The sequence below is a fragment of the Eptatretus burgeri genome, chromosome 10, assembly GCF_056783735.1.
Source record: "Eptatretus burgeri isolate ZD-2024b chromosome 10, Ebu_testis_v1, whole genome shotgun sequence".
In the NCBI taxonomy this organism is placed as follows: Eukaryota; Metazoa; Chordata; class Myxini; order Myxiniformes; family Myxinidae; genus Eptatretus; species Eptatretus burgeri.
Genome location: NC_140970.1, coordinates 50804276 through 50828156, shown reverse-complemented (window position 1 = coordinate 50828156; position 23881 = coordinate 50804276). Strand labels below are relative to the sequence as shown.

At 42.8% G+C, this 23881-nt stretch overlaps 1 protein-coding gene across 4 annotated transcripts in view; it reads left to right on the top strand.

Annotated features, from left to right (window-relative positions):
• Positions 1-23881, top strand: part of LOC147018536 (microphthalmia-associated transcription factor-like) — a 176847-nt gene that overhangs the window by 94200 nt on the left and 58766 nt on the right. For 2 of the 4 annotated variants that reach the window (XM_085898275.1, XM_085898271.1), the window contains 3 exons: positions 18357-18541; positions 20782-21105; positions 22856-22960. In XM_085898275.1, coding sequence (XP_085754401.1) covers positions 18359-18541; positions 20782-21105; positions 22856-22960 — 612 coding nt within the window. In that variant the 5' untranslated portion in view covers positions 18357-18358. Of the gene's footprint in view, positions 1-18331; positions 18542-20781; positions 21106-22855; positions 22961-23881 lie in introns of all 4 variants that reach the window. The other 2 variants (XM_085898274.1, XM_085898273.1) reach the window with 1 other exon arrangement.

The following is a 23881-nucleotide window of genomic DNA, read 5'->3' as shown; positions in this document are numbered from 1 at the left end:
GATTTTTAAAGCGAAAAAGGGTGCAAAATGCCGGCGGAAAAATAATAATAATAATAATGCGTAATAATAAACAGAAGAAAAACAATAGGGTACCCTGTACTCACAGGGTACCCTAATAATGCGTAATAATAAACAGAAGAAAAACAATAGGGTACCCTGTACTCACAGGGTACCCTAATAAACAGAAGAAAAACAATAGGGTACCCTGTACTCACAGGGTACCCTCATAATGCGTAATAATAAACAGAAGAAAAACAATAGGGTACCCTGTACTCACAGGGTACCCTAATAATACGAACGAATTCAATAGGGCTTCAGCACTTGCTTGAAGCCCTAATTAAAACTGGTAAACCAGTAATCCCGGGCTTCAAGGCGTGCCTCCATTTTAACCCCCTGTCACATGATATGGCTTTTCCGAGTTAGAAAGTTAGTTCAAGTCTGCAATGTGGCCCAGCTACGGGGTCCCTCAAGTTATATCGATGAAGGATTGAAAAGCCCATAGCAATACATGATAGAGAAAGAAACTTCACGTTGGACAAATCGAGGCTGGACAAATTTTCAAGTCCTCAAAAAAGTCCAATAACTCCACATTTGCATATTAATGTAAATGGCGAACTTGTAGAACGTTAAAATATCTTCCAGAATTTGTGGTCACTTTTTGTCTGTCTTCTTTGGTTTTCATTTTACGACATGTCAAAAATGGGTGATTTTCAACTTTGGGGGGCTCTGGGGCCTCACTGGGGTAAAATACAGACATAGCGTAAATATATTTGGAGTCCCCTCTTCAAGGCCTATCAGAATCTGTCATTAAATTTTTTCAACTCTCATTTGCATATTTGGCATATTTAATGAGGCGAATCGGCATCATTTTAATCATATAAATTATGCAACGATTTTAACGAAATTAACAACTTAACATTCCAATGGAACCTCGCAAATGTGTGCAAAAGTTTGAGGCTGTCCTATTACCCCTTCTGGAGAAGAAGATGTTTTTTGGTTTTGGATAAAATCCAATATGGCCGCCAGACCACGTGACCTACGTCATCAAAATTTTTAAAGTATAAACTTCAGGTGGAGAGTAATTAAATTGATAAGTTTCATTGAATTTCATCCAAGCGTTGTTTTCATTTTATGACATTAAAAAAATGGGTCATTTTCAACTTTGGGGGGCGCTGGGGGCTCACTGGGGTCAAATACAGACATCGTATAAATACATTGGGAGTCCCCTCTTCATGTACTATCTAAATCTGTCATTAAATTTTTTCAACTCTCATTTGCATATTTTTCATATTTAATGAGGCGAATCGGCATCATTTAAAATCATATTAATTATGCAACGATTTCGACGAAATTAACAAATTCACATTAGCATCGAACTTAGCAAATGTGTGCAAAAGATTGAGGCTGTCTGATTATCCCTTCTGGAGAAGAAGATGTTTTTAGGTTTTGGAGAAAATCCAATATGGCCGCCATACCACGTGACCTACGTCATCAAAATTTTTAAAGTATAAACCTCAGGTGGAGATTAATTAAATGGATAAGTTTCATTGAATTTACTCTAAGCGTTGTTTTCATTTTATGACATTTCAAAAATGGGTCATTTTCAACTTTGGGGGGCGCTGGGGGCTCACTGGGGTCAAATACAGACATAGTATAACTATATTGGGAGTCCCCTGTTTATGTACTATCGAAATCTGTCATTAAATTTTTTCAACTCTCATTTGCATATTTTGCATATTTAATGAGGCGAATCGGCATCATTTTAAATCATATTAATTATGTAACGATTTCGACCAAATTAACAAATTCACATTAGCATCGAACTTAGCAAAGGTGTGCAAAAGATTGAGTCTGTCTGATTATCCCTTCTGGAGAAGAAGATGTTTTTAGGTTTTGGATAAAATCAAATATGGCCGCCATACCACGTGACCTACGTCATCAAATGTTTCATAGTATAAACTTCAGGTGGTGAGTAATAATCCTGTTAAGTTTCGTTGAATTTCATCCGACAGTTTTCCCTCCAGATCCGCCACAAAATCGGTCAGTAGAACATAAAACCCGTTATAATAATAATAATAATAATAATACGAACGAATTCAATAGGGCTTCAGCACTTGCTTGAAGCCCTAATAATAAACAGAAGAAAAACAATAGGTTATCCAGTCCATTTGACTGGATACCCTAAATACAAAACTAGAATATCTTGGTTGGATAAGTGTCCACCCCCCTGAGTTAATAAATGGTGGAAGTACCTTTGACAGCAATTACAGTTGTGAGTATGTTGGGATCGGTCTCTATCAACTTTCACATCTTGATTGGGCAATATTTTCACATTCTTCTGTACAAAACTGTTCAAGCTCAGTCAAGTTGCGTGGGGAGCGTTGATGGACAGCAATCTTCAAGTCATGTCACAGATTTTCGATTGGATTTAGGTCGGGGCTCTGACTGGGCCACTCAAGGACATTTATCGTTTTGTTCCTTTTCCACTCCAGTGTAGCTTTGGCTGCGGGTTTCGGGTCATTGTCATGCTGAAAGGTGAACTTCCGTCCCAATTTCAGCTTTCTTGCAGAGGGCAACAAGTTTTCCTCTCGGATTTTTCTGTATTTTGCTCCATCCATTTTCCCTTCTATCCTGATGAGTACCTCAGTCCATGCTGATGAGAAACATCCCCATAGCATGATGCTGCTACCACCATGCTTCACAGTAGGGATGGTGTTCTTTGGGTGATGTGTTGGGTTTGCACCAAACGTAACGTTTTAAATTTCGGCCAAAACGTTCTATCCCGGTTTTGTCAGACCACAAAAGATTTTGCCAAATGGCTTCAGAGTGGTTTTTTGCACACCTTAAACGGGAGTCAAGGTGTGCTTTTTAAAGTTATGGCTTCTTTATTGCCACCCTACCATACAGGCCAGACTTGTGGAGTGCTTGGGATGTTGTCACATGCACAGTGTCATAATGTCAGGTCAGGTTCGATCTGTGACCTGCTACAGGTACCATGGAAACCTGTACTAACCTGTTCCATGGTCGGGTTGTCGGCGACTAAACCGTCTCCCCCACCAGGTTTTCTGGTGAGGAGGGTGTTTGGATATGGACACCCAGCAGGATTAAAAACAAAACCTGCAAAGGGCGGAGGAGCTCCTTGTGAGCCAACGGCCATCCATATCTAGTGCCCAACTGTGTCTGCGGACGTCCTCCTGCAGTTGGGTCACTTCTTATTAGGAGGTTGGTGGCAGGATTTGCACTCCGGCCACCGTAAAACCCTTCATTCCGCAAAACGCAAAAAAATCTGAAAACCCACTCCGTGGGAGTACCTCCTGTGCAGCTTCCCTTCGCAGGGCAGCTCACCGGATGACGGGATTGGGGCAAAGCCTTCGGGACCCCCAATCTTTGATAGGAGGGAAACCACGGGGTAACATCCCTGGGTCAGATTGCGGGAGAGTGTGTCGGAGTGGTGCTGAGGTGTCGTCCACCAGACGGCGGTCTCCTTGGGCTAACCTGAGGCGGTCCCTTCGGGTGGGTGCCTGGAATGTCCTATCCCTAAGAGAGGATGATCACCTGTCTCTGTTATCATCTGAGCTCAAGCGTTTGGACATCGGGATTGCAGCTCTCTCTGAGGTTCGGAGACCGGATTGCGGCGAGATAATGGTGGGTGGTTACACCTACTATTGGTCTGGTCGCTCTGATGGTTACCATACCCAAGGAGTTGCTGTAGCCGTGTCCAATAAGCTGACCCCAATGATAATTGAGGTAACACCGGTCAACGAGTGTATTATGAGATTAAGGATTCGTCACTCCTTAGGTGTCATTTCCCTGGTCTCTGTTTATGCTCCGACTGAGGCGAGTGATCTCACCGTGAAGGATGCATTCTATGCCACACTCGAGTCTGTGGTTGATCAGTGCCCCAGACGAGATACACTTCTAGTCTTGGGGGATTTCAATGCATCGACTGGAACTGATAGGGACGGTTATGAGGTGTGTGTTGGTCCCCATGGGTCAGGAACTATGAACCAGAATAGCACTAAGTTCCTTGACTTTGCAAGAAGTCATGGACTTAGGGTGGCTGGTTCATGGTTTCAGCGCCCACAAGCTCATCGCTGGACTTGGTATTCCAACGCTTGTGGTGTGGCAAAGGAGATTGACCATGTCCTCATTGACGGTCGTTGGAGGATGATCCAGAACTGCAGGGTCTACCGGAGTGCTCAGTTCCTCAATACTGACCACAGGCTTGTTGTAGCAACTATAAAACTGCACCTTAAATCCTGGAGAATGGTACCATCCCAGCCGAGGCTGGATGTTGCCAAGCTCAGGGATGAGAGAGTAGCTGAGGAGTTTGCGAACAGGCTGAGTGGACACTTGGGGGGTCTGGGTGCTTTGGGGGGTCCTGAAGAGTTGTGGAGCGCCTTCAAGACCACCGTCCTTGATGTTGCCGGTGGATGCCTTGGAGCTCACCGCAGGGCAAAGAAGAATTTTGTCTCTCAAGGGACACTGGATACCATTGACCAGAGTCGCAGGGCCAGGCTGAATGGCAGAGCTGAGCTGTTCAGGGAGCTGAGGCGTAAAACTGTATGTGCACTGAGGGTGGACAAGGAGGCCTATGTGCGAGGAATCTGTGAGGGGGTAGAGCATCACCTGTGGACAGGTGATTCTGGTCCCGCTTACAGGGGAATTCGCGCATTACGTTCATCCAAGCCCATCCCTCGGAGCACTACAGTTCGAGCAGAGAGTGGTAGGCTCTTGACAGAGGAGTCTGAAGTGAAGGCCCGCTGGGCCGGTTACTTTGAGCGGTTGTACCAGGCTGATCCCCCAACTGTCGAGTTGGACGTCAAGGGTGTTACAATCCCTGTTGCTGACCCTCAAATCAATTGTGGTCCACCTACGCTTGTGGAAACACGGGCTGCGGTGAACCAGTTGAAACGGGGCAAAGCTCCAGGGATTTGTGGCATCCATGCTGAACTTCTCAAGGCTGGTGGAAATGCTGCACTCGTGTCGTTGCATGCAGTTTTGTGCTCTGCCTGGAACACAGGCATCATCCCAACTGACTGGAAGAGGGGCCTTGTTGTCCCTCTCTGGAAAGGGAAGGGTGATCGCCAAGACTGCAACAACTACCGAGGGGTGACGCTGCTCTCAGTGCCGGGCAAGGTCTTTGCTCGGATAATTCTCGATAGGGTTCGCCACCATCTGCTTGAGCACCAGCGTCCAGAGCAGTCAGGCTTTACACCAAAGAGGTCAACGATTGACCGTATCCTTGCACTTCGTGTCCTCACCGAACGCAGACGAGAGTTTCGGCAGGGGCTGCTTGCAGCCTATGTTGATCTCTGTAAAGCATTCGATTCAGTGAATCCGGATGTCCTCTGGAGGATTCTTGGTCTTCGTGGGGTGCCACCAAAACTGATCGATCTGATGTCTGAACTCTACTCTGGTACTGAGAGTGCTGTGAAGTGTGGTAGTACCATCTCTGACTTATTTCCAGTTGTTACTGGAGTTCGTCAGGGATGTGTACTTGCCCCCACACTTTTCAGCACTTGTATGGATTGGATTCTAGTTAGGATGTCGGAGAGATCAAGTTGCGGTGCGTCATTTGGGAATTTCAAGATCTCGGACCTTGACTTTGCAGATGATGCAGTCATCTATGCGGAGACTTTAGACATCCTCTTGGGGGCCCTCGAGGTGCTGAATGAGGAGTCGGAGCCGTTGGGATTACGGGTTTCTTGGGTCAAAACTAAGATCCAGGCTTTCGGTGACATCTTGGATGCTGCTGTCCTGTCTGTGTCTGTTTGTGGTGAGGATGTTGAGATCGTGGAGAGATTCACTTACCTTGGCAGTGATATTCATGTCTCTGCTGGCTGCGAGTCAGAGGTCAATAGACGTCTGGGTCGGGCCTGGGTAGTCATGGATTCACTGGATCATGGGGTGTGGCGCTGCCGGTACCTGTGCGGGAGGACGAAAGTCCGAGTCTTCAGGTCCTTGGTACTTCCAGTCTTGCTCTATGGGTGCGAGACTTGGACTCTGACCAAGGATCTGAGACGGAGACTTAATTCCTTTGGTACCAGGTCTCTTCGGAGAATCCTTGGCTATCGCTGGTCGGATTTTGTGTCCAACGAGCGGTTGCTGAGAGAGACTCGGATGAGATTTGTTACCTGCATAGTCCGTGAGCGTCAGTTGCGGCTGTATGGACATGTGGCTCGTTTTCCTGACTCTGATCCTGCTCACCAGATTCTCTCAGCGAGGGAGTCTCATGAGTGGAGGAGGCCAGTGGGTCGACCACGTACCTCATGGTTGCAACAGGTTGACCATCATCTCAAGGATATGGGGATGGGCCTGGCATCTGCCTGGGGGATGGCCAGACGGAGGCCCCTGGAGTACCGGCGGAAAGTGGACGCAGCGACGTGCTGTTCTGGCACATGCTCCCATACCTGACCTGACCTGCACAGTGACCAAGGCCAAAAAAACAAAATGTTGCATTGGCGTAACGGGTCACTGAAAAATAGGGTAGGTCGGTCGGGATCTTTTTTTTTTTTTTTTTTTTTTTTCCTAATAAATCCCTCCCAAAATCTCCCCCGGCTCGAGTACCACCCTTTTTGTCGGCGGGTTCTGTCCGAAACACTTCCGGGTTTTTGCGATCGCGAGCGCAATCAACAATATACTTGAAAACGATAGCAAAACAACAAAAATAGCAATAAAATAGGGTCGGCAAAATTTTTCGATAGCAAAAAACAAAAAAAAAACGTAGGGTCGGCGGAATTTTTAGGGTCGGGCGTGTTACGCCAATGCAACATTTTTTTTTTTTTTTTTTTGGCCCAATCTTTGCCATCAAGGCCTGTAGCTCTTTCAAAGTTGCCATTGGCCTCTTGGTGGCCTCTCTGATCAGTTTCCTCCTTGCTTGGTCATCCAGTTTGGAGGGACAGCCTCATCTAGGCAGGGTCTTGTTGGTCCCATATGCCTTCCACTTCTTAATGATTGTCTTGACTGTGCTACAAGGGATACTCAAAGCCTTTGAAATATTTTTATTCCCATCCCCTGATCCGTGCCTTTCCACAACTTTATCACGGAGGTCTTTTGAAAGCTCCTTGGTGCTCATGGTTGAGTCTTTGCTGTGAAAATGCACTACTCAGCAGAGGAAACCCACAGAAACAGCTGATTTTATTCTGAAATTATCAGAATCACTACAATTTAACACAGATGGAGGCGAATTAACTTGGTGTGTGATTTTAAGGTGGTTGGTTACACCTGAGCTAATTTACAATTGCTATTATAAAGGGGGGTGGACACTTATCCAACCAAGATATTCTAGTTTTGTAGTTTTTGTTTTGTAGTTTTGTTGGAGTGGAATATGCAGGATCTTAAGTTTGGATGAAGTAAATTGTGTGTGGATAGTCATGCTTTGTATGTGAGTACAATACATATTTAGGGACAAAGTTAAAAATAGAAATAAATAATAAAGTGTTATATTTATGGGGGAGGGGGTAGTAGTATATGAAGGCTACTGTATACGTTTTGTATATTATTGTGTAATTTTTGAACTTCTTATCTTGTGTTGTATTTTTAAGGTAAGGAGTTGATGGAAAGTGTTCCCTGCAAAGGAGACAGGAGGTTGTGCCTGCAGAGATAGTTGGGCTTTGGTATTTCATCTCATGTTCTTCTTTGTAAAACTGGGTGGGGCCAGCAGTGTGGGGGAGAGGGGCACACATTATGTTCCACCTACCAACAGAACAGAATGATTCAACTCCTTCCCCGCAGTTGTCTCACTGCAGGTGAGGCAGAGATTTTCCTTTTTGTCGCACAAACGTTCTGGTTCATTTGGGCTCCCTGCAGGTACTTTTTTATTTTTATTTTTGGAACTTTGGTAAGTGGTGTGGGAATAGCTTCGCAATTTCACAAGTCTGCAGCAACCTCTCAACCACAGTGGCGGATTAACGCACAGGCACACAGGGCCCCGGAGAGAGGCAGCATCAGGGCCATGCAACCCATACAATTGCAAGGGGCCCCACACAACCGATCGTGATTCACAATCTTTCGAGACGGTTCCCCCGTGGGTGGGGTCTCGCTTTCCCCGACAAAACATCAACTTGTGAGTGGTGATAAACACAGTGCAAAGGGAAAGCTCCATCACAAGGAAAGAAACCACTGTGATGTAATAGATCGATTAAAAACGTGTTTTCTCTGATGTTTAACAAGACAGAACTATGACAAGATTATGGGGTGAGATTAGGTTAGAATTGAAAGCAAGTGGAATAATAACTATATTGAATGTTTACAAATGCAACAAAAATCAAAATAAAATTTGTATAATTCCATCGATATTGTTTTACAAATCCACACTGCAATATCTTGTATGATCACAAAACACCTCTCATTAGTAAATGGACTAACCCATGCACACCGCGGAACATTGTAGTTTTTAAAATTGGAGCACCTGTCCCAAGGATCAAACAAAATGACCTCAGCGGTGCTGAAAAGCGAAAAAAGCTCAACAAAAGGGGAAAATTACCAGAAATTAACTTTTTTTTTTTTTGTTACACAAGTGGCAGAACCAGAAAAAAGGCCCTCTGTCTCGCACATGTGCTGAGGTGTGTTCATTTACCAGTCAGCTTATCGTTCGCCAAGCAAGCCGTTTCTTATCAACAGTTTAGTTGGACTGCTTACTTGAGTGCTTAAGCCACTTGGTGAGCTTTTTTTGAAAGTCAAAAATATTTTGAAAAACAAAAATAGTGAGGTCATGACTGAAGCAAGGCAGCCCAGGTAATGCACATGTCATGATGTCATTAATGAATAGAATGATCTTGGAAAGGTGTTAGCAGTTGTGACAGTCTGGAGCAGTTTCTCAACCGGGGTTCCCCGGAACCCTAGGGTTCCGCAAGAGGTCGCTAGGGGTTCCGCGAGAAACAGTAATAAATAGGCTAATGTATTTTTGAGTAGTTTTTGTTTGATTTAATATTCGTAATTTTACTATACATATATGGCATATTGTTGGAAACTCCTTGGTTATTAGCTCGCCTGTTCGAAGAACAGAGATCTATAGCGATACCCCCGGCGTGAGCGTGGGCGTGAGCGTGAAAATGTTAAAGTTTTTGGTGCAAGTTATTTAGAAGCTTGCCATTCATTTAATATGTGTACTAGGATGCTGATATTTGGCATGGAGGTTCCTTTGAGGTATAATTATTAATTAATTATTGATGTTGTGAAGTTGAAATTAAAAAATAATTTCAAATGTTTTAAATTTTTGACCTGTTTTGAACTTAACTTTTTTGTAGCACATCAACGTTAACGTTTTTGGTGCAAGTTATTTAGAAGCTTGCCATTCATTTAATATGTGTACTAGGATGCTGATATTGTGTGTGGAGGTTCCTTTGGGGTATACTATTGGTGTGGTGAAGTTGAAATTAAAAAATAATTTTTAATTTCAACCTAAGATGGTGTCAAAGCCACCCAATGTTCGCCTGTTTATACGAGACGCTTGCCATTCATTTAATATGTGTACTAGTTTACTCATCACAATATACAAATATATATCTTGCTTTTAAATTATTTGGATCAGACTTCACTGCAATGCTTTATGAAAAATATTATTAGACTAGTCTTTTAAAAACGATAAATGTATAAACAGACGAGCATTGGGTGGCTTTGACACTCACTCTGGTTTTTAATATTGCCGGGTGTCCACTCACCCTCCTCACTATATGGGTCTAGTGTGGAAGCCAGTTTAGTCGCCGACCACTCGACCATGCGGCAGGTAGTACTGGGTTACATGTTACCAGTAGCAGGTCAACCACGACCTGACCTAAAATTGTGACCTGTCGGCAACAAACGGACAAACAGAATCACAAAATTGACTGACCCAATATACTTGAAAAATCTTCGATTTTGAAAGTAACAGACAGACAGACATAACACACAAGACCAACCAATATACAGTACTTGAATCTTAGATTTTGCAAGTAACAAACAGACAGAGGTGAAAACATAACCTCCATCCACCTTCAGTGGTGGAAGTAATGATCACTTTCTGATAAGATTATGAAGATCATTGACAGATGTAAGAGTTGAAAGAGGAGTGGACATCTTTGGTGACCATCAGTTACTGGCTGCACATCTGGAACTCAAACTAAAAAACTGGGGCACCTGCCCGAATGGGGAGGAGATATGATGTTGATAAACTCAAGAGACAGGGAAGTAAGAGAGAAATATAACACAGAGGTTGAAAATAGTTTTCCAGCACTGAAGGAAGGCAATTCACATTGACTTTTAAGTGATAGATGAAGCATGCTATTTAATTGATGTGTACAAATAAGCTGATGGGAAATTCATTGGAACTCGATGTACGAAAAACAACTAAAAAAGACATAAAATATGTCATAGCAACCGTTGTTTTAGTAATTTTGCTGTACGGAGTTAAAGGGCTCGCCCATATTTATGTACAACTAAAATGGCTGCCAATCTACCAGTCTGCCATCTTTTATCAGGTTGGAAAATTAAAGTGAGGGGCATGTGGATGCCATCATGTACTGTGTTTGTGCCAAGTTTGAACAAAATCGGACCATGCATGTCTGAGAAATGTTTGGGGACACATTTAAGTAACAAAATGGCCTCCAGTCGGCCATGTTGGATCTGATGTCAAAAAAAAAAAAATGGCTTGCATATGTAAAGGTGCTGTCACACCTTGACGATTTAGCCAGCGTATGCCGATTTATGAAAAATTTGTCTAAAACGCTGGCACACGTCGAATACGTTATGGGTACGTTTTGTATACGTTAAGAGCATGCTGAAAAACACTGCCATACGTCGTAGTACGCTGGCTTTAAACGTTGTACTTTTGGGTAGTCCTCAAATTTTTGCATGCTTGAAATTTTACGACGTATGCCGGCGTATGACTCGCGCGTTCCGCTACGCTGGCCATAATTTGCAGGCATGTTATGCGATCGTTGACACACGTCGACACACGTTACTTGTAAGTTACTCATAAGTCGAAACACATCGAGGTAATGTTTAGCGTACCCGAAACTTATTTCTAACCGATGAGTAACGTTTCGTAAGCACGCTACCCGAACGTTGTTCACACTTCGCAACACGTTACTTGAAAGTTCCTCATACGTCGAAGCACGTCAAAGTAATGTTTTGGGTACCCGTGACTTATTTATAACCTATGAGTAACGTGCTTGGGAATTATTTGTAAAGCATGTCCGACACACAAATACGTATGTCGACGTATTTGACGTCTTCAGGATGACCACAGAACTTACTGAACGCGTTTCTAACTTACAGATACCGTATAATGGCATATTGGCAGCGATTAGGGGAATTGGTATATAAAAATTACCCCTGTGCGGGAGTGACGGTCATCTCTGTGAGAAATAATACCACAAGTTCTCAATGTTCAGTTATGACCGATGACTACTGCGCAGCTCCACTGCGCAGCCCCACTGCGCAGCTCGAACTGCGCAGTTTGGTTAAAGATGACTCGGCATTTTGGCGCGCGTGCACTAAATTATATTTTGAAAATAAATGCCGACGTTTACATTTCGGGTTTTGAAACTTTTGCACTTTCGGCGGAAAATGTATAAATATAATATACAAGGTCAGCTGCTATGCAATGACACCATTCACTAACTTTTACCATGCCCAGTCGAGAATATATAGCCTCCTGAAGGTAGGGCAGTTTTTGCAAACTTTGAAGTCACGTGACGTGAAAACGAAAGCGAAATTCGAAAATCCGGCCCGACCAAATTAAGATATTGTCCCATAGATTCATATGCCACAATCAAATTCAAGATTGCTTGAGAAATGTAGGAGATAGATTTTGAAAATCGTCATTTTTCCATTTTTTGCCAACTTTGAAGTCACGTGACACGAAAACGAAAGCGAATATCGAAAATCTGGCCTGATCAAAATTTAGATATTATCCCATAGATTCATTTGCTGCAATCAAATTCAAGATCGCTTGAGAAATGGCGGAGGAGATTGAATTTGAAAATCGTCATTTTCGCAACTTCAAAGGCCTCGTGACCTTGACCTTGACCTTCAGTGACTTTGAAAGTCATACCATCCTGTACGTCTCATCGACCTCTATCATGATTACTAATGACCAGATCTCCCGCTTCAACTTCATTGTGAACGGACGGATCGAAGGACATCGACACCCATGAAATTAAGTCATGCTCGAAGAGATGACCTAAAAAGGGGCTTCGCAGGAGGAACCCATCTTTTTTTTTTTTAGCTCGCCTGTTCGAAGAACAGAGAGCAATAGCGATACCCCTGGCGTGAGCGTCAGCGTGAGCGTGAAAATGTTAAATTTTTTGTATTACGGAAAAACTCCTCACGGATTTCGACGAAACTTGGTGGGGGGTTAGGTATGGTCCAAGAATCATGCCATTAGATTTTGGACTTGGTCCCCCCTCCCCCAAAAAAATTGTTAGAGAAAATTATTTTTTTTTGCATTTCAACATGTTTTAAGTGATTTCCAACCCCCCCCCAAAAAAAAAGTTGTTGGAGAAAAAATTTTTTTGCAACTTTTTTTTTCAACAAAATTTTGATTTCTTTTTTTTGCATTTCTTCATGTTTTTAGTGATTTCCAACCCCCCGCCCCCAAAAAAAATTGTTGGAGAAAATTTTTTTTTGCAACTTTTTTTTCAACAAAATTTTGATTTCTTTTTTTTGCATTTCTACATGTTTTAAGTGATTTCCAACCCCCCCCCCCCACAAAAATGTTGGAGAAAAGAACTATAACTGTCAGCACTGTTGACATATTTAATGAATAATTTATAAGGTTCACTTGAGTGACCCAGCAGTATTGGCGGCGGAGGTTTTGCACTCTCCCGAGTGCTCCCCCTCTAGTTTCCTTTCTAATGTTTTTATCTACCACACTATTTTTTTTTATACGCCCGAGATATATATATATATATATATATATATATATATATATATATATATATATATATATATATATATATATATATATATATATATATATATCGGGGCGTATTATGTGATACCGTCCGTCCGTCCGTCCGTCTGTCCGTCTGTCCGTCTGTCCGTCTGTCCGTCTGTCCGTCTGTCTGTCTGTCTGTCTGTCCGTCCGTCCGTCCGTCCGTCCGTCCGTCCGTCCGTCCGTCCGTTCCTGTCCGCACTCAAACTCCCAAAGTTTTCAACTTTCATATTTCATATTTGGTACATAGGTACAGACTGTGGAGATGGTGTGTCTTGACATACGTTCATCATCTAAAGTGGTTGCCATGGCAACCAGGATGCTGTTTTCCATGTAGTAGCACAATTCTGTATATACCTTCTTGTTAGGGCGTATATTGTGCTCACTTGCGCTCTTGTTACCGATTACAACATACAAATACATATATTGCTTTATAATTATACTTCACTGCAATGCTTTATAAAAAAATATTAATTATTAGACTCGTCTTTTAAAAACGATAAATGTATAAACAGGCGAGCATTGGATGGCTTTGACACCAACTCTGGTTAGACTTCGTGGTGAGTACATGTCCATGTCATTCCGAGAGATGGAGGATACGGCAAGGCTGAGACGACAATACCGACCTGTCCTCGAACATCAACATGACCTCATCGAGTTGACACTGCACCAGTTGCGTGCCAATAGAGCCAGGAGAAGAAGACGTGAACGGAGGAGAAGGAACTGGGTCAGACCATGGATCGGGAGGCGACGCCATTACGGCATATATGACCAGCTCATGGTGGAACTCCAGAACGAACACCATGCATCCTTCATCAACTTCCTGCAAATGCCCCCAGCGATGTTCGACGAGCTGCAAGCCAGAGTGGGTCCAAGGATAACCAAGCCGTACACCTTCTACAGGGATCGGCATGAGGCTGGCACTGAGCCTGCTGCTGTTGGTGCCGTGACTGCAGTGCTGTGGAAGCGATTTAACTCGTTCAATGAAAACTATTTCAATTGCTGAGCACCAGCATCCAAAAACAATAGGCGAGTGACAGGCATTTATTAAAAGTGAAGTTGCAGCCTATGAATCGAAAACCTCACGTAATCGTCGACGATACGCTGCCACGCTATGCAAACGTTAGACTATCGTTGGGTATAGGTTGTGGATGTCTAAAACGCACTCATCAATCGTTGGTATAACTTATCTACAAGTTATCGAAGCGTTCTGTGTTCATTACTAGTACATTATGCATTTGTCCAAGTCGTTTTGAATACTTTAAAAACTGAAACAAAAAAAATAGTTCATCGTGGGAATGAGAAAAAAAAATTAGCCGAAAAGAACATCGAACAATGGTGCAAAGTATTCTCCTATTCGTGGACGCAACAAGGATCCATCATCACCCACACCCTCCCCATCACGCTCACCTACTACTACTGACATGGACTTACTACTACTACTACTGACACGCTCACCTAATACTACTACTACTACTGACATTGACATCTACTCAACATGGAGTCTGGAACACTGACGGGTTCCTCTTGTGAAGCCCATTTGTATATACCAATTCCCTTAAACGCTGCCAAATCGCCATTATACGGTAGATGCAAGTTAGAAACATGTTCAGTAAGTTCTGTGGTCGTCCGGAAGACGTCAATCAAATTCGTCGACATACGACAATGTGCGTTTGAGATACGTTACACATAGGTTCAAAGTACGCGACACATAGGTTCAAAGCACACTACTCATAGGTTCAAAGCACGTTACTCATAGGTTAAAAATTAAGTTTCGGGTATGCTAAACATTACCTCGACTTGTTTCGACTTATGAGTAACTTACAAGTAACGTGTGTCCGACGTGTGTCAACGATCGCGGAGCGTGCCGAGAAGTTATGCCAGCGTATGCGGAACTTGTGAGCCATACGTTGAGTACGTCGTAAAATTTTCAGCATGCTTGAAATTTCACGACGTACTCGACGTACCACGGAATATGACAGCGTACTTCATTGTTTTTCAGCATGCTCCTAACGTATACACAACTTACCCATACCGTATTTGACGTGTGCCAGCGATTTCGACACATTTTTCATAGGTCGGCATACGCTGGCTAAATCGTCAAGGTGTGACTGCGATGTTGACACTTCCAATTTTCAGGCGGTTATGATTTAAATCGGCGAGCGGCAGGTTTTTAACAGAGAATGCCACGAGTTCGTCGGCGATATGTGCAGCGCGCTATGCCGAAGTTAAACTATCGTTGGGCATAGGTAGTGAACGCCGACAACAGGCTAAGCATTCGTTGGTATAAGTTATCTATAAGACAACAAAACGTTCTGTGCCCATTACTAATATGTTATGCATACGACCAACACGTTATGAATATGACCAAAACTTTAAAAAAAACCTCAAAACTTCAGCGTACGCCAACGTTTTATATCCATTTTTATACGTTGCCATTGCTGGCTAAAACGTCAAGGTGTGACAGCGCCTTAAAAGCCATCATTCTTTATCTGGGTGCCAAGTTTGAACAACATCGGTAAATGCATGTCCGAGAAATGGTTGAGGACATGTTCTACACCACGTTTTATTTGCAACTAAAATGGCTGCCAGTTGGCCATATTGGATCTGATGTCGAAATAAAAATTATGTGCATATGTATACCATCATGTGTTGTCTTTTGCCAAGTGAGAATAAAATCAGTCCGTACGTGTCCAAGATATGGTTGCAGATGCACTCACAGACACGATATTCAAGACCAAATCCATACCCCCCCCCCCCCGTTTCAGACCAAGTCCAACGGGGTATAATAAACCATGGATTTCCACCCAAATGTGGAATCTAATTTCGGATAGGAAGAAGTTGAAGCTGGAGTTGGAAGGGTGTAAAATACAGGTGAAGGGAAGGACTGTAAAATAAATGCACCAATAAAGACAAAGCTGTGAAAAATATCTGTGTGGAAGGATAAAATAAATTGCATTGGGAACACTTGCTGAAGAAGCAGAGACAGCAGTTGAGGAAGGAGACATGACAACCGTTTCCAAAATAACTGGCAGCTGACTTCAGACTTAAAGGGAGGGGAGAAAAGCCAGTAATGCACAAACAAGGGAATATACTTACTTGAGAGAGAGGGAGCAGATGGAAATATGGGCAGAACACTTCAAGGAAGTTTTGAATGGAGGGATGTAATGGATGACAGTTTGTGATAGAAGAACAGACCGGACAAATGAAGTAGTCTGAAGTACAAGATGCTATCAAAAGTTTGAGGAACCGTAAAGCACTATGGGTGGATAACTTAAATGCAGAGCTGTACAAATGTGGTGTGGAAGCATCAACAAGTCCCCTACCCAGTCTAATAAATGAGACATGGAAGCAGGGAGATGTGCTTGAGTCGTTGGAATGTGCTTTAATAACAACACTACGAAAGGAAGGAAACATAACCTAATCTGGGAACTGGCGAGGAATGATCATACTTTGCATCGCCTGCAAAATGCTTTGCAAGATAATGCTGAACAGAATGCAAAAGGCTGTTGACTTTACTTTCAGGAAAGAACAAGCTGTGTTCAGAAGAAACAGAGGATGTGGGGATTAGATCTTCACATTAAGAACAATAATACTGTATAACAATTTAATAGCTGGTGTTGGCTTCGCGGTTGGGGTGGTGGCTTGGGATCCTAGGGTCCTGAGTTCAAGCCCCGTTGGCCGCTGAATTAACACCTGTGGGGGTGACTCAGCCTGTCATCCTTCTGAGGTTGATGAAATGAGTACCAGTGTTGCAGCCAAAAGGCTGCTCACGAACGGAAGGGGTATTGACAGATTTATTAAAAATCTGGTATTGGTGTGGCGCAGGCATGATGACCCGAATAGCCTCCTCCTGTGCAAAATTTATTTGTAACTGCTTGTAAAAAAAAAACAAACAAACAATGCAATCAATGGCATGCAAGCCATTACCCATCATTCATTTGCTTTGAAAAGGTTTTGTGAATCGAGAGGCAATGTTGAAGATGCCGAGACTCTATGGAGTTGCAGGTAACCTTTTATGGATGATAAGGAATACCTACAATCGATACAATGAAGTGTCATTTGCAACAATAATTTGCCTCCTAAATTTAAGGTTACTGCAGGGGTAAGACAAGGTTGCACGTTGTCTCTGATGCTTTTTTTTTGTCTGGTGGTTGACTGAGCGTGGTATGCTGTATGCTGTATGCTGCTGAGCAGGGAAGGAGCAGGTAACTGTAGAGAAACCAATATGAACAGCTGGAGGATCTCAGCTTTGCAGATGACATCTGCCTTGTGTAACAGTATTTACACAACATGCAGGAGAAAGTAAATAGGCTGCAGGAGTGTGCATTGCAAGTGGTGCTAAAAATAAACAGACAAAACAGAAAGCATGAGCATGCATGCCACTCGTCGTCGTCGTCGTCGTCGTCGTCGTCGTCGTCATCATCCATCCCAATTGGAGAGGTTGACAGGTTTACCTATCTGGGGTCCATGGTTACTACAACAGGAGGGGGAGATGCAGATGTACTCCAATGTATACAAAAAGTGAGGGGTACCAGGGAAATCTGGAAATCCAAAAATACAACACCAAAACCAAGCTGAAGATTTTTGACAACAACATGAGGTCAGTGTTACATTTGTGAATGTGAATCCTGGAAAACCACCGAAGTAATAGCACACAAACTGGAGTCTTTCATATCCATCAGCCATAAGAAATTCATGAGAATCTTCTGGTCAGAAAGTAAGAATGAGGTGGAAAGATTTGCAGGGAGGAAAAACGTCATAATTAGGATGTGGAGATGGATCGGGCATTTGCTACGCGTGGACAATAAAAAAAAATGCTGGAAAGAGCAATACGCTAGGCACCTGACGGGAAGAGAATGGTTGGACGGCCAAGAGAGACCTGCTGCTGCACCGTTGAGAAGGAAATGAAAGAGCTGAAGGTCATGTGGGTAGAAATCAAACGGTGGGCCCAAGAATAGCGAGAGTTTGTTAGAAGCTCCAAATGTCATACGGCTTGATTGGATAATAAGTAAGCAAATGGGGGGCGAGTGCATGTGCTCGAAGGAGCGAATGTACATATAACAAGTGGTGTCAGAAAGATTCCTAATATTCAGGCCAAGACTGCCATGAACATCGATTTCACCTCTGTGCTACGAACATTGATTTAACTTGACACCAAAAAGTTCTTGCAATAAACACGTGTAATGAAATTGAGATTCATGTAATTAAAGAAAACGGGTAGTGTGGGGAACAGGAGGATGACTCAATATTGCTTTGTTATAGAGTAGAGAGAAGGGGTTACAAGAGGTTTTTGACATCTTGGCTCCCTGGAGAGTCTAAAAATTACATTGTTTTTGATAAGAGTCCATACGTTATATTTGTAACGCTCTTTGCATCGTCAGTTGCGTTTTTCTTTTCTCTCCTCGATAGGCGTTGAGTTTTCTGGTTCTTGCAGCAATGGCTTCGCGTGTGCAACTGAAACAAGAGCTCATGCGGCAGCAACTGCAAGACGAAGAGCGACGGGCTCGGGTTATTGCAGCCAATACAAGCATTCAACAGCACGCCCAGTCAAGCTCAGCTATCCAAGTGCAGCTACCTGCTGCACTTCCCAGTGCACAAGTACCCATCCGTGTGCTTAAGGTCAGTGAGATGGGGCCATGATTGGGTATTGAGCAACAATTGTGTGACTTTTCTGATGAATAACTACCTATGTGTTGTAATTCCTTTTCCCAAACAAAAGTGATGGTATAAATTATCTGCTGCCTTATTCAAGGTTTCTTTTCTTCTTGTTGCTTTTTCAGTATAACACAGCACCCTTGAATTGCCGTTTGCTACAGTAATGATTGCTGTAGGTTGTTACGCTGGAGTAGTGATTTGCAGTGCAATGTCGAGCTATTTTTTTTTTCCAAGTTGTGGTTTTTGAAGACTCACAGATCCACAGAGAGAGAACGATTTCAAATAATAGATAACTTGTGGTTATGATCCTTATCCAATATTACATTTTTCCTCATTGTAAGAGATAAATTGCTTTGGAAAATACATTTTGTTTTTTTGGACGAAAAACTTGCTTTTGAACGTCATTCCCCTGGAAAAGTGATGAGCAATGTGTTAACTGTTTGAACCCTGAGCTCCTTGGACTTTTGGCTCCCCCACCCTGGGCTCCCTGGAGAAAAGTATGGCCACTCAGGTATATGGAGGTTTGAATAGCGGCTCGTAAAATGGCCACTATGGTTCAAAGAGGTAAAAAACAAACATTTTAAGGTGATCTATCTTGTGATGCAAGGAAAATGGTTGCAACCCTTTGAAGTTGCAGCCATTTTCCTTGCTATATAAGTGACAAAACTAGTTATGAAGTGTGGACGTATTGATCCTGTTCATAGCTTAATTTCTTGCAAGAAAAGAACTGGCATATTTTCTCATTCATACGTCAACAAGATTGCTTCTTGAGCTGTTCTGTTCTTGGAGGCTCAAATGAAAGAAGTAATCAAAATAATGTGATCCAGCAACATTTCTCAATAGATGAGCCAATTTTACGATTTAAAGAGACAGTTGAAAAACTTGTGAATGTAGACTAGCCTGTTCACAGAAGTATTACCATCACTCTCGATGGTTGACCACTTCACGGGTGATTTAAATATTTATTTATTTTTAAAGAAGCTCTTTTGAGACAAACTACAAACCCCCATTAATTGGACACCCATACCACTAGACACATACACACCAAAATGCCGATGAGACTTGCTGCACATTACCAATGGTATCGTTTGGGTTGTCCATCAAGTGCTCTAATGTTGACCAAACAAGCACCTATTAATGTAGGTGTTCTCATGAACTTTGGAGCAGAAGTTTTGTGAGACTTGGTGTATTCACAAATAATGCTTTCAGTACCTTAGTGCAAATCTGGCCTCCAAAGTCATCCATGGCATATGCATCATCCATTGTTCCAAGTCATTTCTTGGAAAATCAGAACTACTCACAGCCTACAAGGCCATTTTCCCTTTGCTCAATGGGAATGAGGCCGAAACACAAGGCCTGTTGCTGTCATGTCACAGACAGATCAGTTGCGTGTTTTCTTTTACTGCCTCTCCTCTGGTCTTCTTGTCACTATTCTCTCAGGCATCTGACCCTCCTCAGCTCCTCCAGGATGTACACATTCTTCCAACAACCACCTTCTGCTTAAACTTTCAAAATCATGTTAGTTTTGTACCCACCTCCAATCTTTTGTTCCTTTTCTCTTGTATGTGGAACTGCCTTCTGGAGACTTAATTACATTCTTCCCTCCAGGTCTTCAAGCAAGTGGTGCTCTGCCATCTCATGTCACCTCCCATCCCTACCTGCAATATTTTTAACCCCTATTAATGCAACCCTCTTACTTACTGTTTACTGTGTTTCCTCTCCCCTCCTCTCTTCTTCCCCTTGTTTGTTGTGTCCAACTGCCGCATTGTCATTACGTTGCCATTTTACCCATTGGCTCCTCGCTCTTCCATGAGCCTCTTTTTAAAAAATTTTCGTCATACAAATAGTCTTATTCCAGGCTGAGGATTGCAGATTGCTTTTGTGTCCTTTTACTTAACTACTTTTGTATTTTGATGTTTTAACTGGCGTATTTTCTCATTCATCATCCTCGGTTGTACTTTCTCGAAAGTTTGTAGCATGGCATGTTGTATTTGCCACCACTGTCCATTGTGGTCCATATATCTTGGTACTGCTGCCAGCAAATATTATTCTGTTGTCATTTTTTTGTTTATAATATTAATTTGTGTCATGATTAAAAACAGTAGTACAGTACATGTATGTTGTTGTGATTCTTTCACTGGAGTAAATTTTAATATTGTTTAAAAAACAACAACATGGAATAACAGGAACTATATTTCCCACAGGTACAATCACACTTGGAGAACCCTACTATATACCATGTGCGGCAGGCTCAGCAACAACAGGTGAAGCAGTACTTGTCCACAACACTGGGGAATAAGGTAGCAAGCCAAGTTCTCTGCCGTACCCATTCCCCAGCACCTCATGCTGCTGCCATTGGCCCGAGTTCTGCACCAGCGCTAATTGGAGCACCTCTAGTCCAACAGCCAGCTGTTGTTCCCCATCCAGTTACCGTCTCCCCACTTGGCTCGACATCAAGCCATGTCGTCAGCTCAGCACCCAACAGCCCAATGGCCATGCTCAACTTGAGCTCCAATAATGAGAAGGAGGTAGGCCTCTTTATTTAGTCAATGCATTTTTGACATTTTAAAATCTTATTGATATTTAAAGAAAAACTGATAGGTGGGTACAAAAAGCCATAACTGATGGATTTGATGGATTGAGAGTTGACGTAGATACAATAAAAAGGTTTTTAGCCATCTCATGGTCTTCTGGCAATCAGGCCGATGGTGCTCTCCTCTTTCAGGAGGGCATTTAATATCAATGCACATGGCCTTGATCATTGATGAAAGCCATTGTGGCTGAAACATTGGACTTGCTGAACCTTTTTGTGTTCTTTTTGGCAAAAACATAATTGGTTGTGCTTTTGGGTTTTCCACTCGGCAATTCGTATTTTTGTGTCGATAGAAACCCATGTCCCTTAAAGTCCCTCATAGTGGGCGTCTCATGAAGAAACTTGAACAGGTATCACTTACAGGACAAGGACATTCTACTGTTCGGTTATGTGGAGGTTTGAATTAGGATTCGTCGCTCCTTGGGTGTCATTTCCCTGGTCTCTGTAAATGCTCCAACTGAGGCGAGTGATCTCACCGTGAAGGACGCATTCTATGCCACGCTCGAATCTCTGGTTGACCAGTTCCCCAGGTGAGATACTCTTCCAGTCTTGGGGGATTTCAATGCATCGACTGGAATTGATGGGCATGGTTATGAGACATGTGTTGGTCCCCGTGGGTCTGGAACTGTGAACCAGAATAGCAACAAGTTCCTTGACTTTGCAAGAAGTCATGGACTTAGGGTGGCTGGTTCATGGTTTCAGCACCCACAGGCCTATCGCTGGACTTGGTATTCCAACGCTGGTGGTGTGGCAAAGGAGATTGACCATGTGCTCATTGATGGTTGCTGGAGGATGATTCAGAACTGCAGGATCTACCGGAGTGCTCAGTTCCTCAATAATGACCACAGGCTTGTTGTAGCAACTCTGAAGTTTCAGCTTAATCCAGGAGAATGGTTCTATCCCAGCCTTGGCTGGATGTTGGCAAGCTCAAGGATGAGAGGGTAGCTGAAGGGTTTGCGAACAGGCTGAGTGGGGATTTGAGGGGGTGAAAGCATCTGGGTGCTTTGAGGAATCCTCAAGAGGAATCCTGAAGCGAAGCATGGCCAGGCCTGGTTTTTAGGTTGATGCAATACGAGAGAGGGCCTCATCTGATCGTTCGCATTTTAGCTTGCTCATGTCTGATCTGACTAGTTTGTTCCCCATTGTAGGTTAACACAAATAGAGCGGTTGCCCTGGCGCAATGCGAGCAAGGGGTGCTGGATGTTGGAGCATGCTATCCTTCACAGATGGGCACTTTAATGCTGGCTGCATTTAAATTCTGGACATTAATGATCCCATGGTGTATCTCAAAGAGTATAGGTTATTATTATCTGCTACCCTGACTAAATGTTCTTCTCGAAGGATAAATAAAATAGGATATGTGGGAAAGGTATAAAAGGGATGTAGATGTCAAGCTCAAGTAAGATGTGACGTGGGTTGATACATGGATACATTGGTTAAACAGAGTGTATATAAATCATAGGTATGTGTTTGAAGGGCCCATTGGCCTCCTCCTGTGGTCTTTCACTCTCTACATCCTCATGTAAACTTAAATTCCTATTTCCTTCTGCCCTGACCACTTAATGAGAAAAGGTCCATGTGTTTTTTTAATTAATTTTGTTTTTGGTAATTATTTGAGATCATATCAATACTATTATTGTTGCTTCATTATTGTTGGTTGAAAAATATTGTTTGGATGATTGCAGATGGAGGATGTCATAGATGACATAATCAGCTTGCAGTCGAGCTTCAATGATGATGCACTTGGTGTTGTACTTGAGCCTACGGTCACATTGCCTCTCTCCAGCACGGTGCGTTTTGTTCGGCGGCGTTCCATACGCCGAATGTCATCGTTTTCTTGAATAGTTTGACAATGAATGTTCACCTTAAGCCATAATACTTGCGGAGAATTTTGCCTAACCATGGGTATAATTTCTCTACCATATTTGACAAGTTTGGAGCAAAAGAAAACACAACAAAGAGAGGAACAGAAATTCAAGCCCTGCATTGGATTATTTCATGCCATTGAAAAGACTGCAAGGCTAAACTTCACTATGTAGAACTATTTCAACTCTAACTACACTGTGATCTCTTGTCAAGCAGTTGAAATGTTTAAATGTTTATCAACATGATTTTAAACATTTCACAACAATTTGCTAAATGTTTAAACAACCATTTTTAAATTTGAGTGTTGACACTCATGGAAGAGTTTGTTCCAATAAGTTGTAAGGCCCGAGTGTTTGGACTCTGCAAACTAATTGGATGAAGTTGACTTTTCCACATTTGCAGATATCTTCTGAGGCACAAATTGGCGATAATTTTCTGCTTCCTCCAACTAGGTAGATGGGAGTATCGCTTAAGGCCCAGTCACACCTTGACGTTTTAGCCAGCAATGGCAACATCTCAAAATGTATGTAAAACGCTGGCTTACGCTGAACTTTTGATGTTTTTTTTTTTAAAGATTCGGACGTATTCATAACGAGTTGGTCGTATGCATAACATATTAGTTATGGACACAGAACGTTTCGTTGTCTTATAGATAACTTATACCAACGAATGCTTAGCCTGTTGTCGGCGTTCACAACCTATGCCCAACGATGGTCTAACTTATGCATAGCGCGCTGCACGTATCGCCGACGATCACGTGGCCGAGCCTATTAAAAGGCTGCCGCACAATGATTCAAATCAACTGCCAGAGAAATGGAAGTGTCAACATCGCAGTCACACCTTGG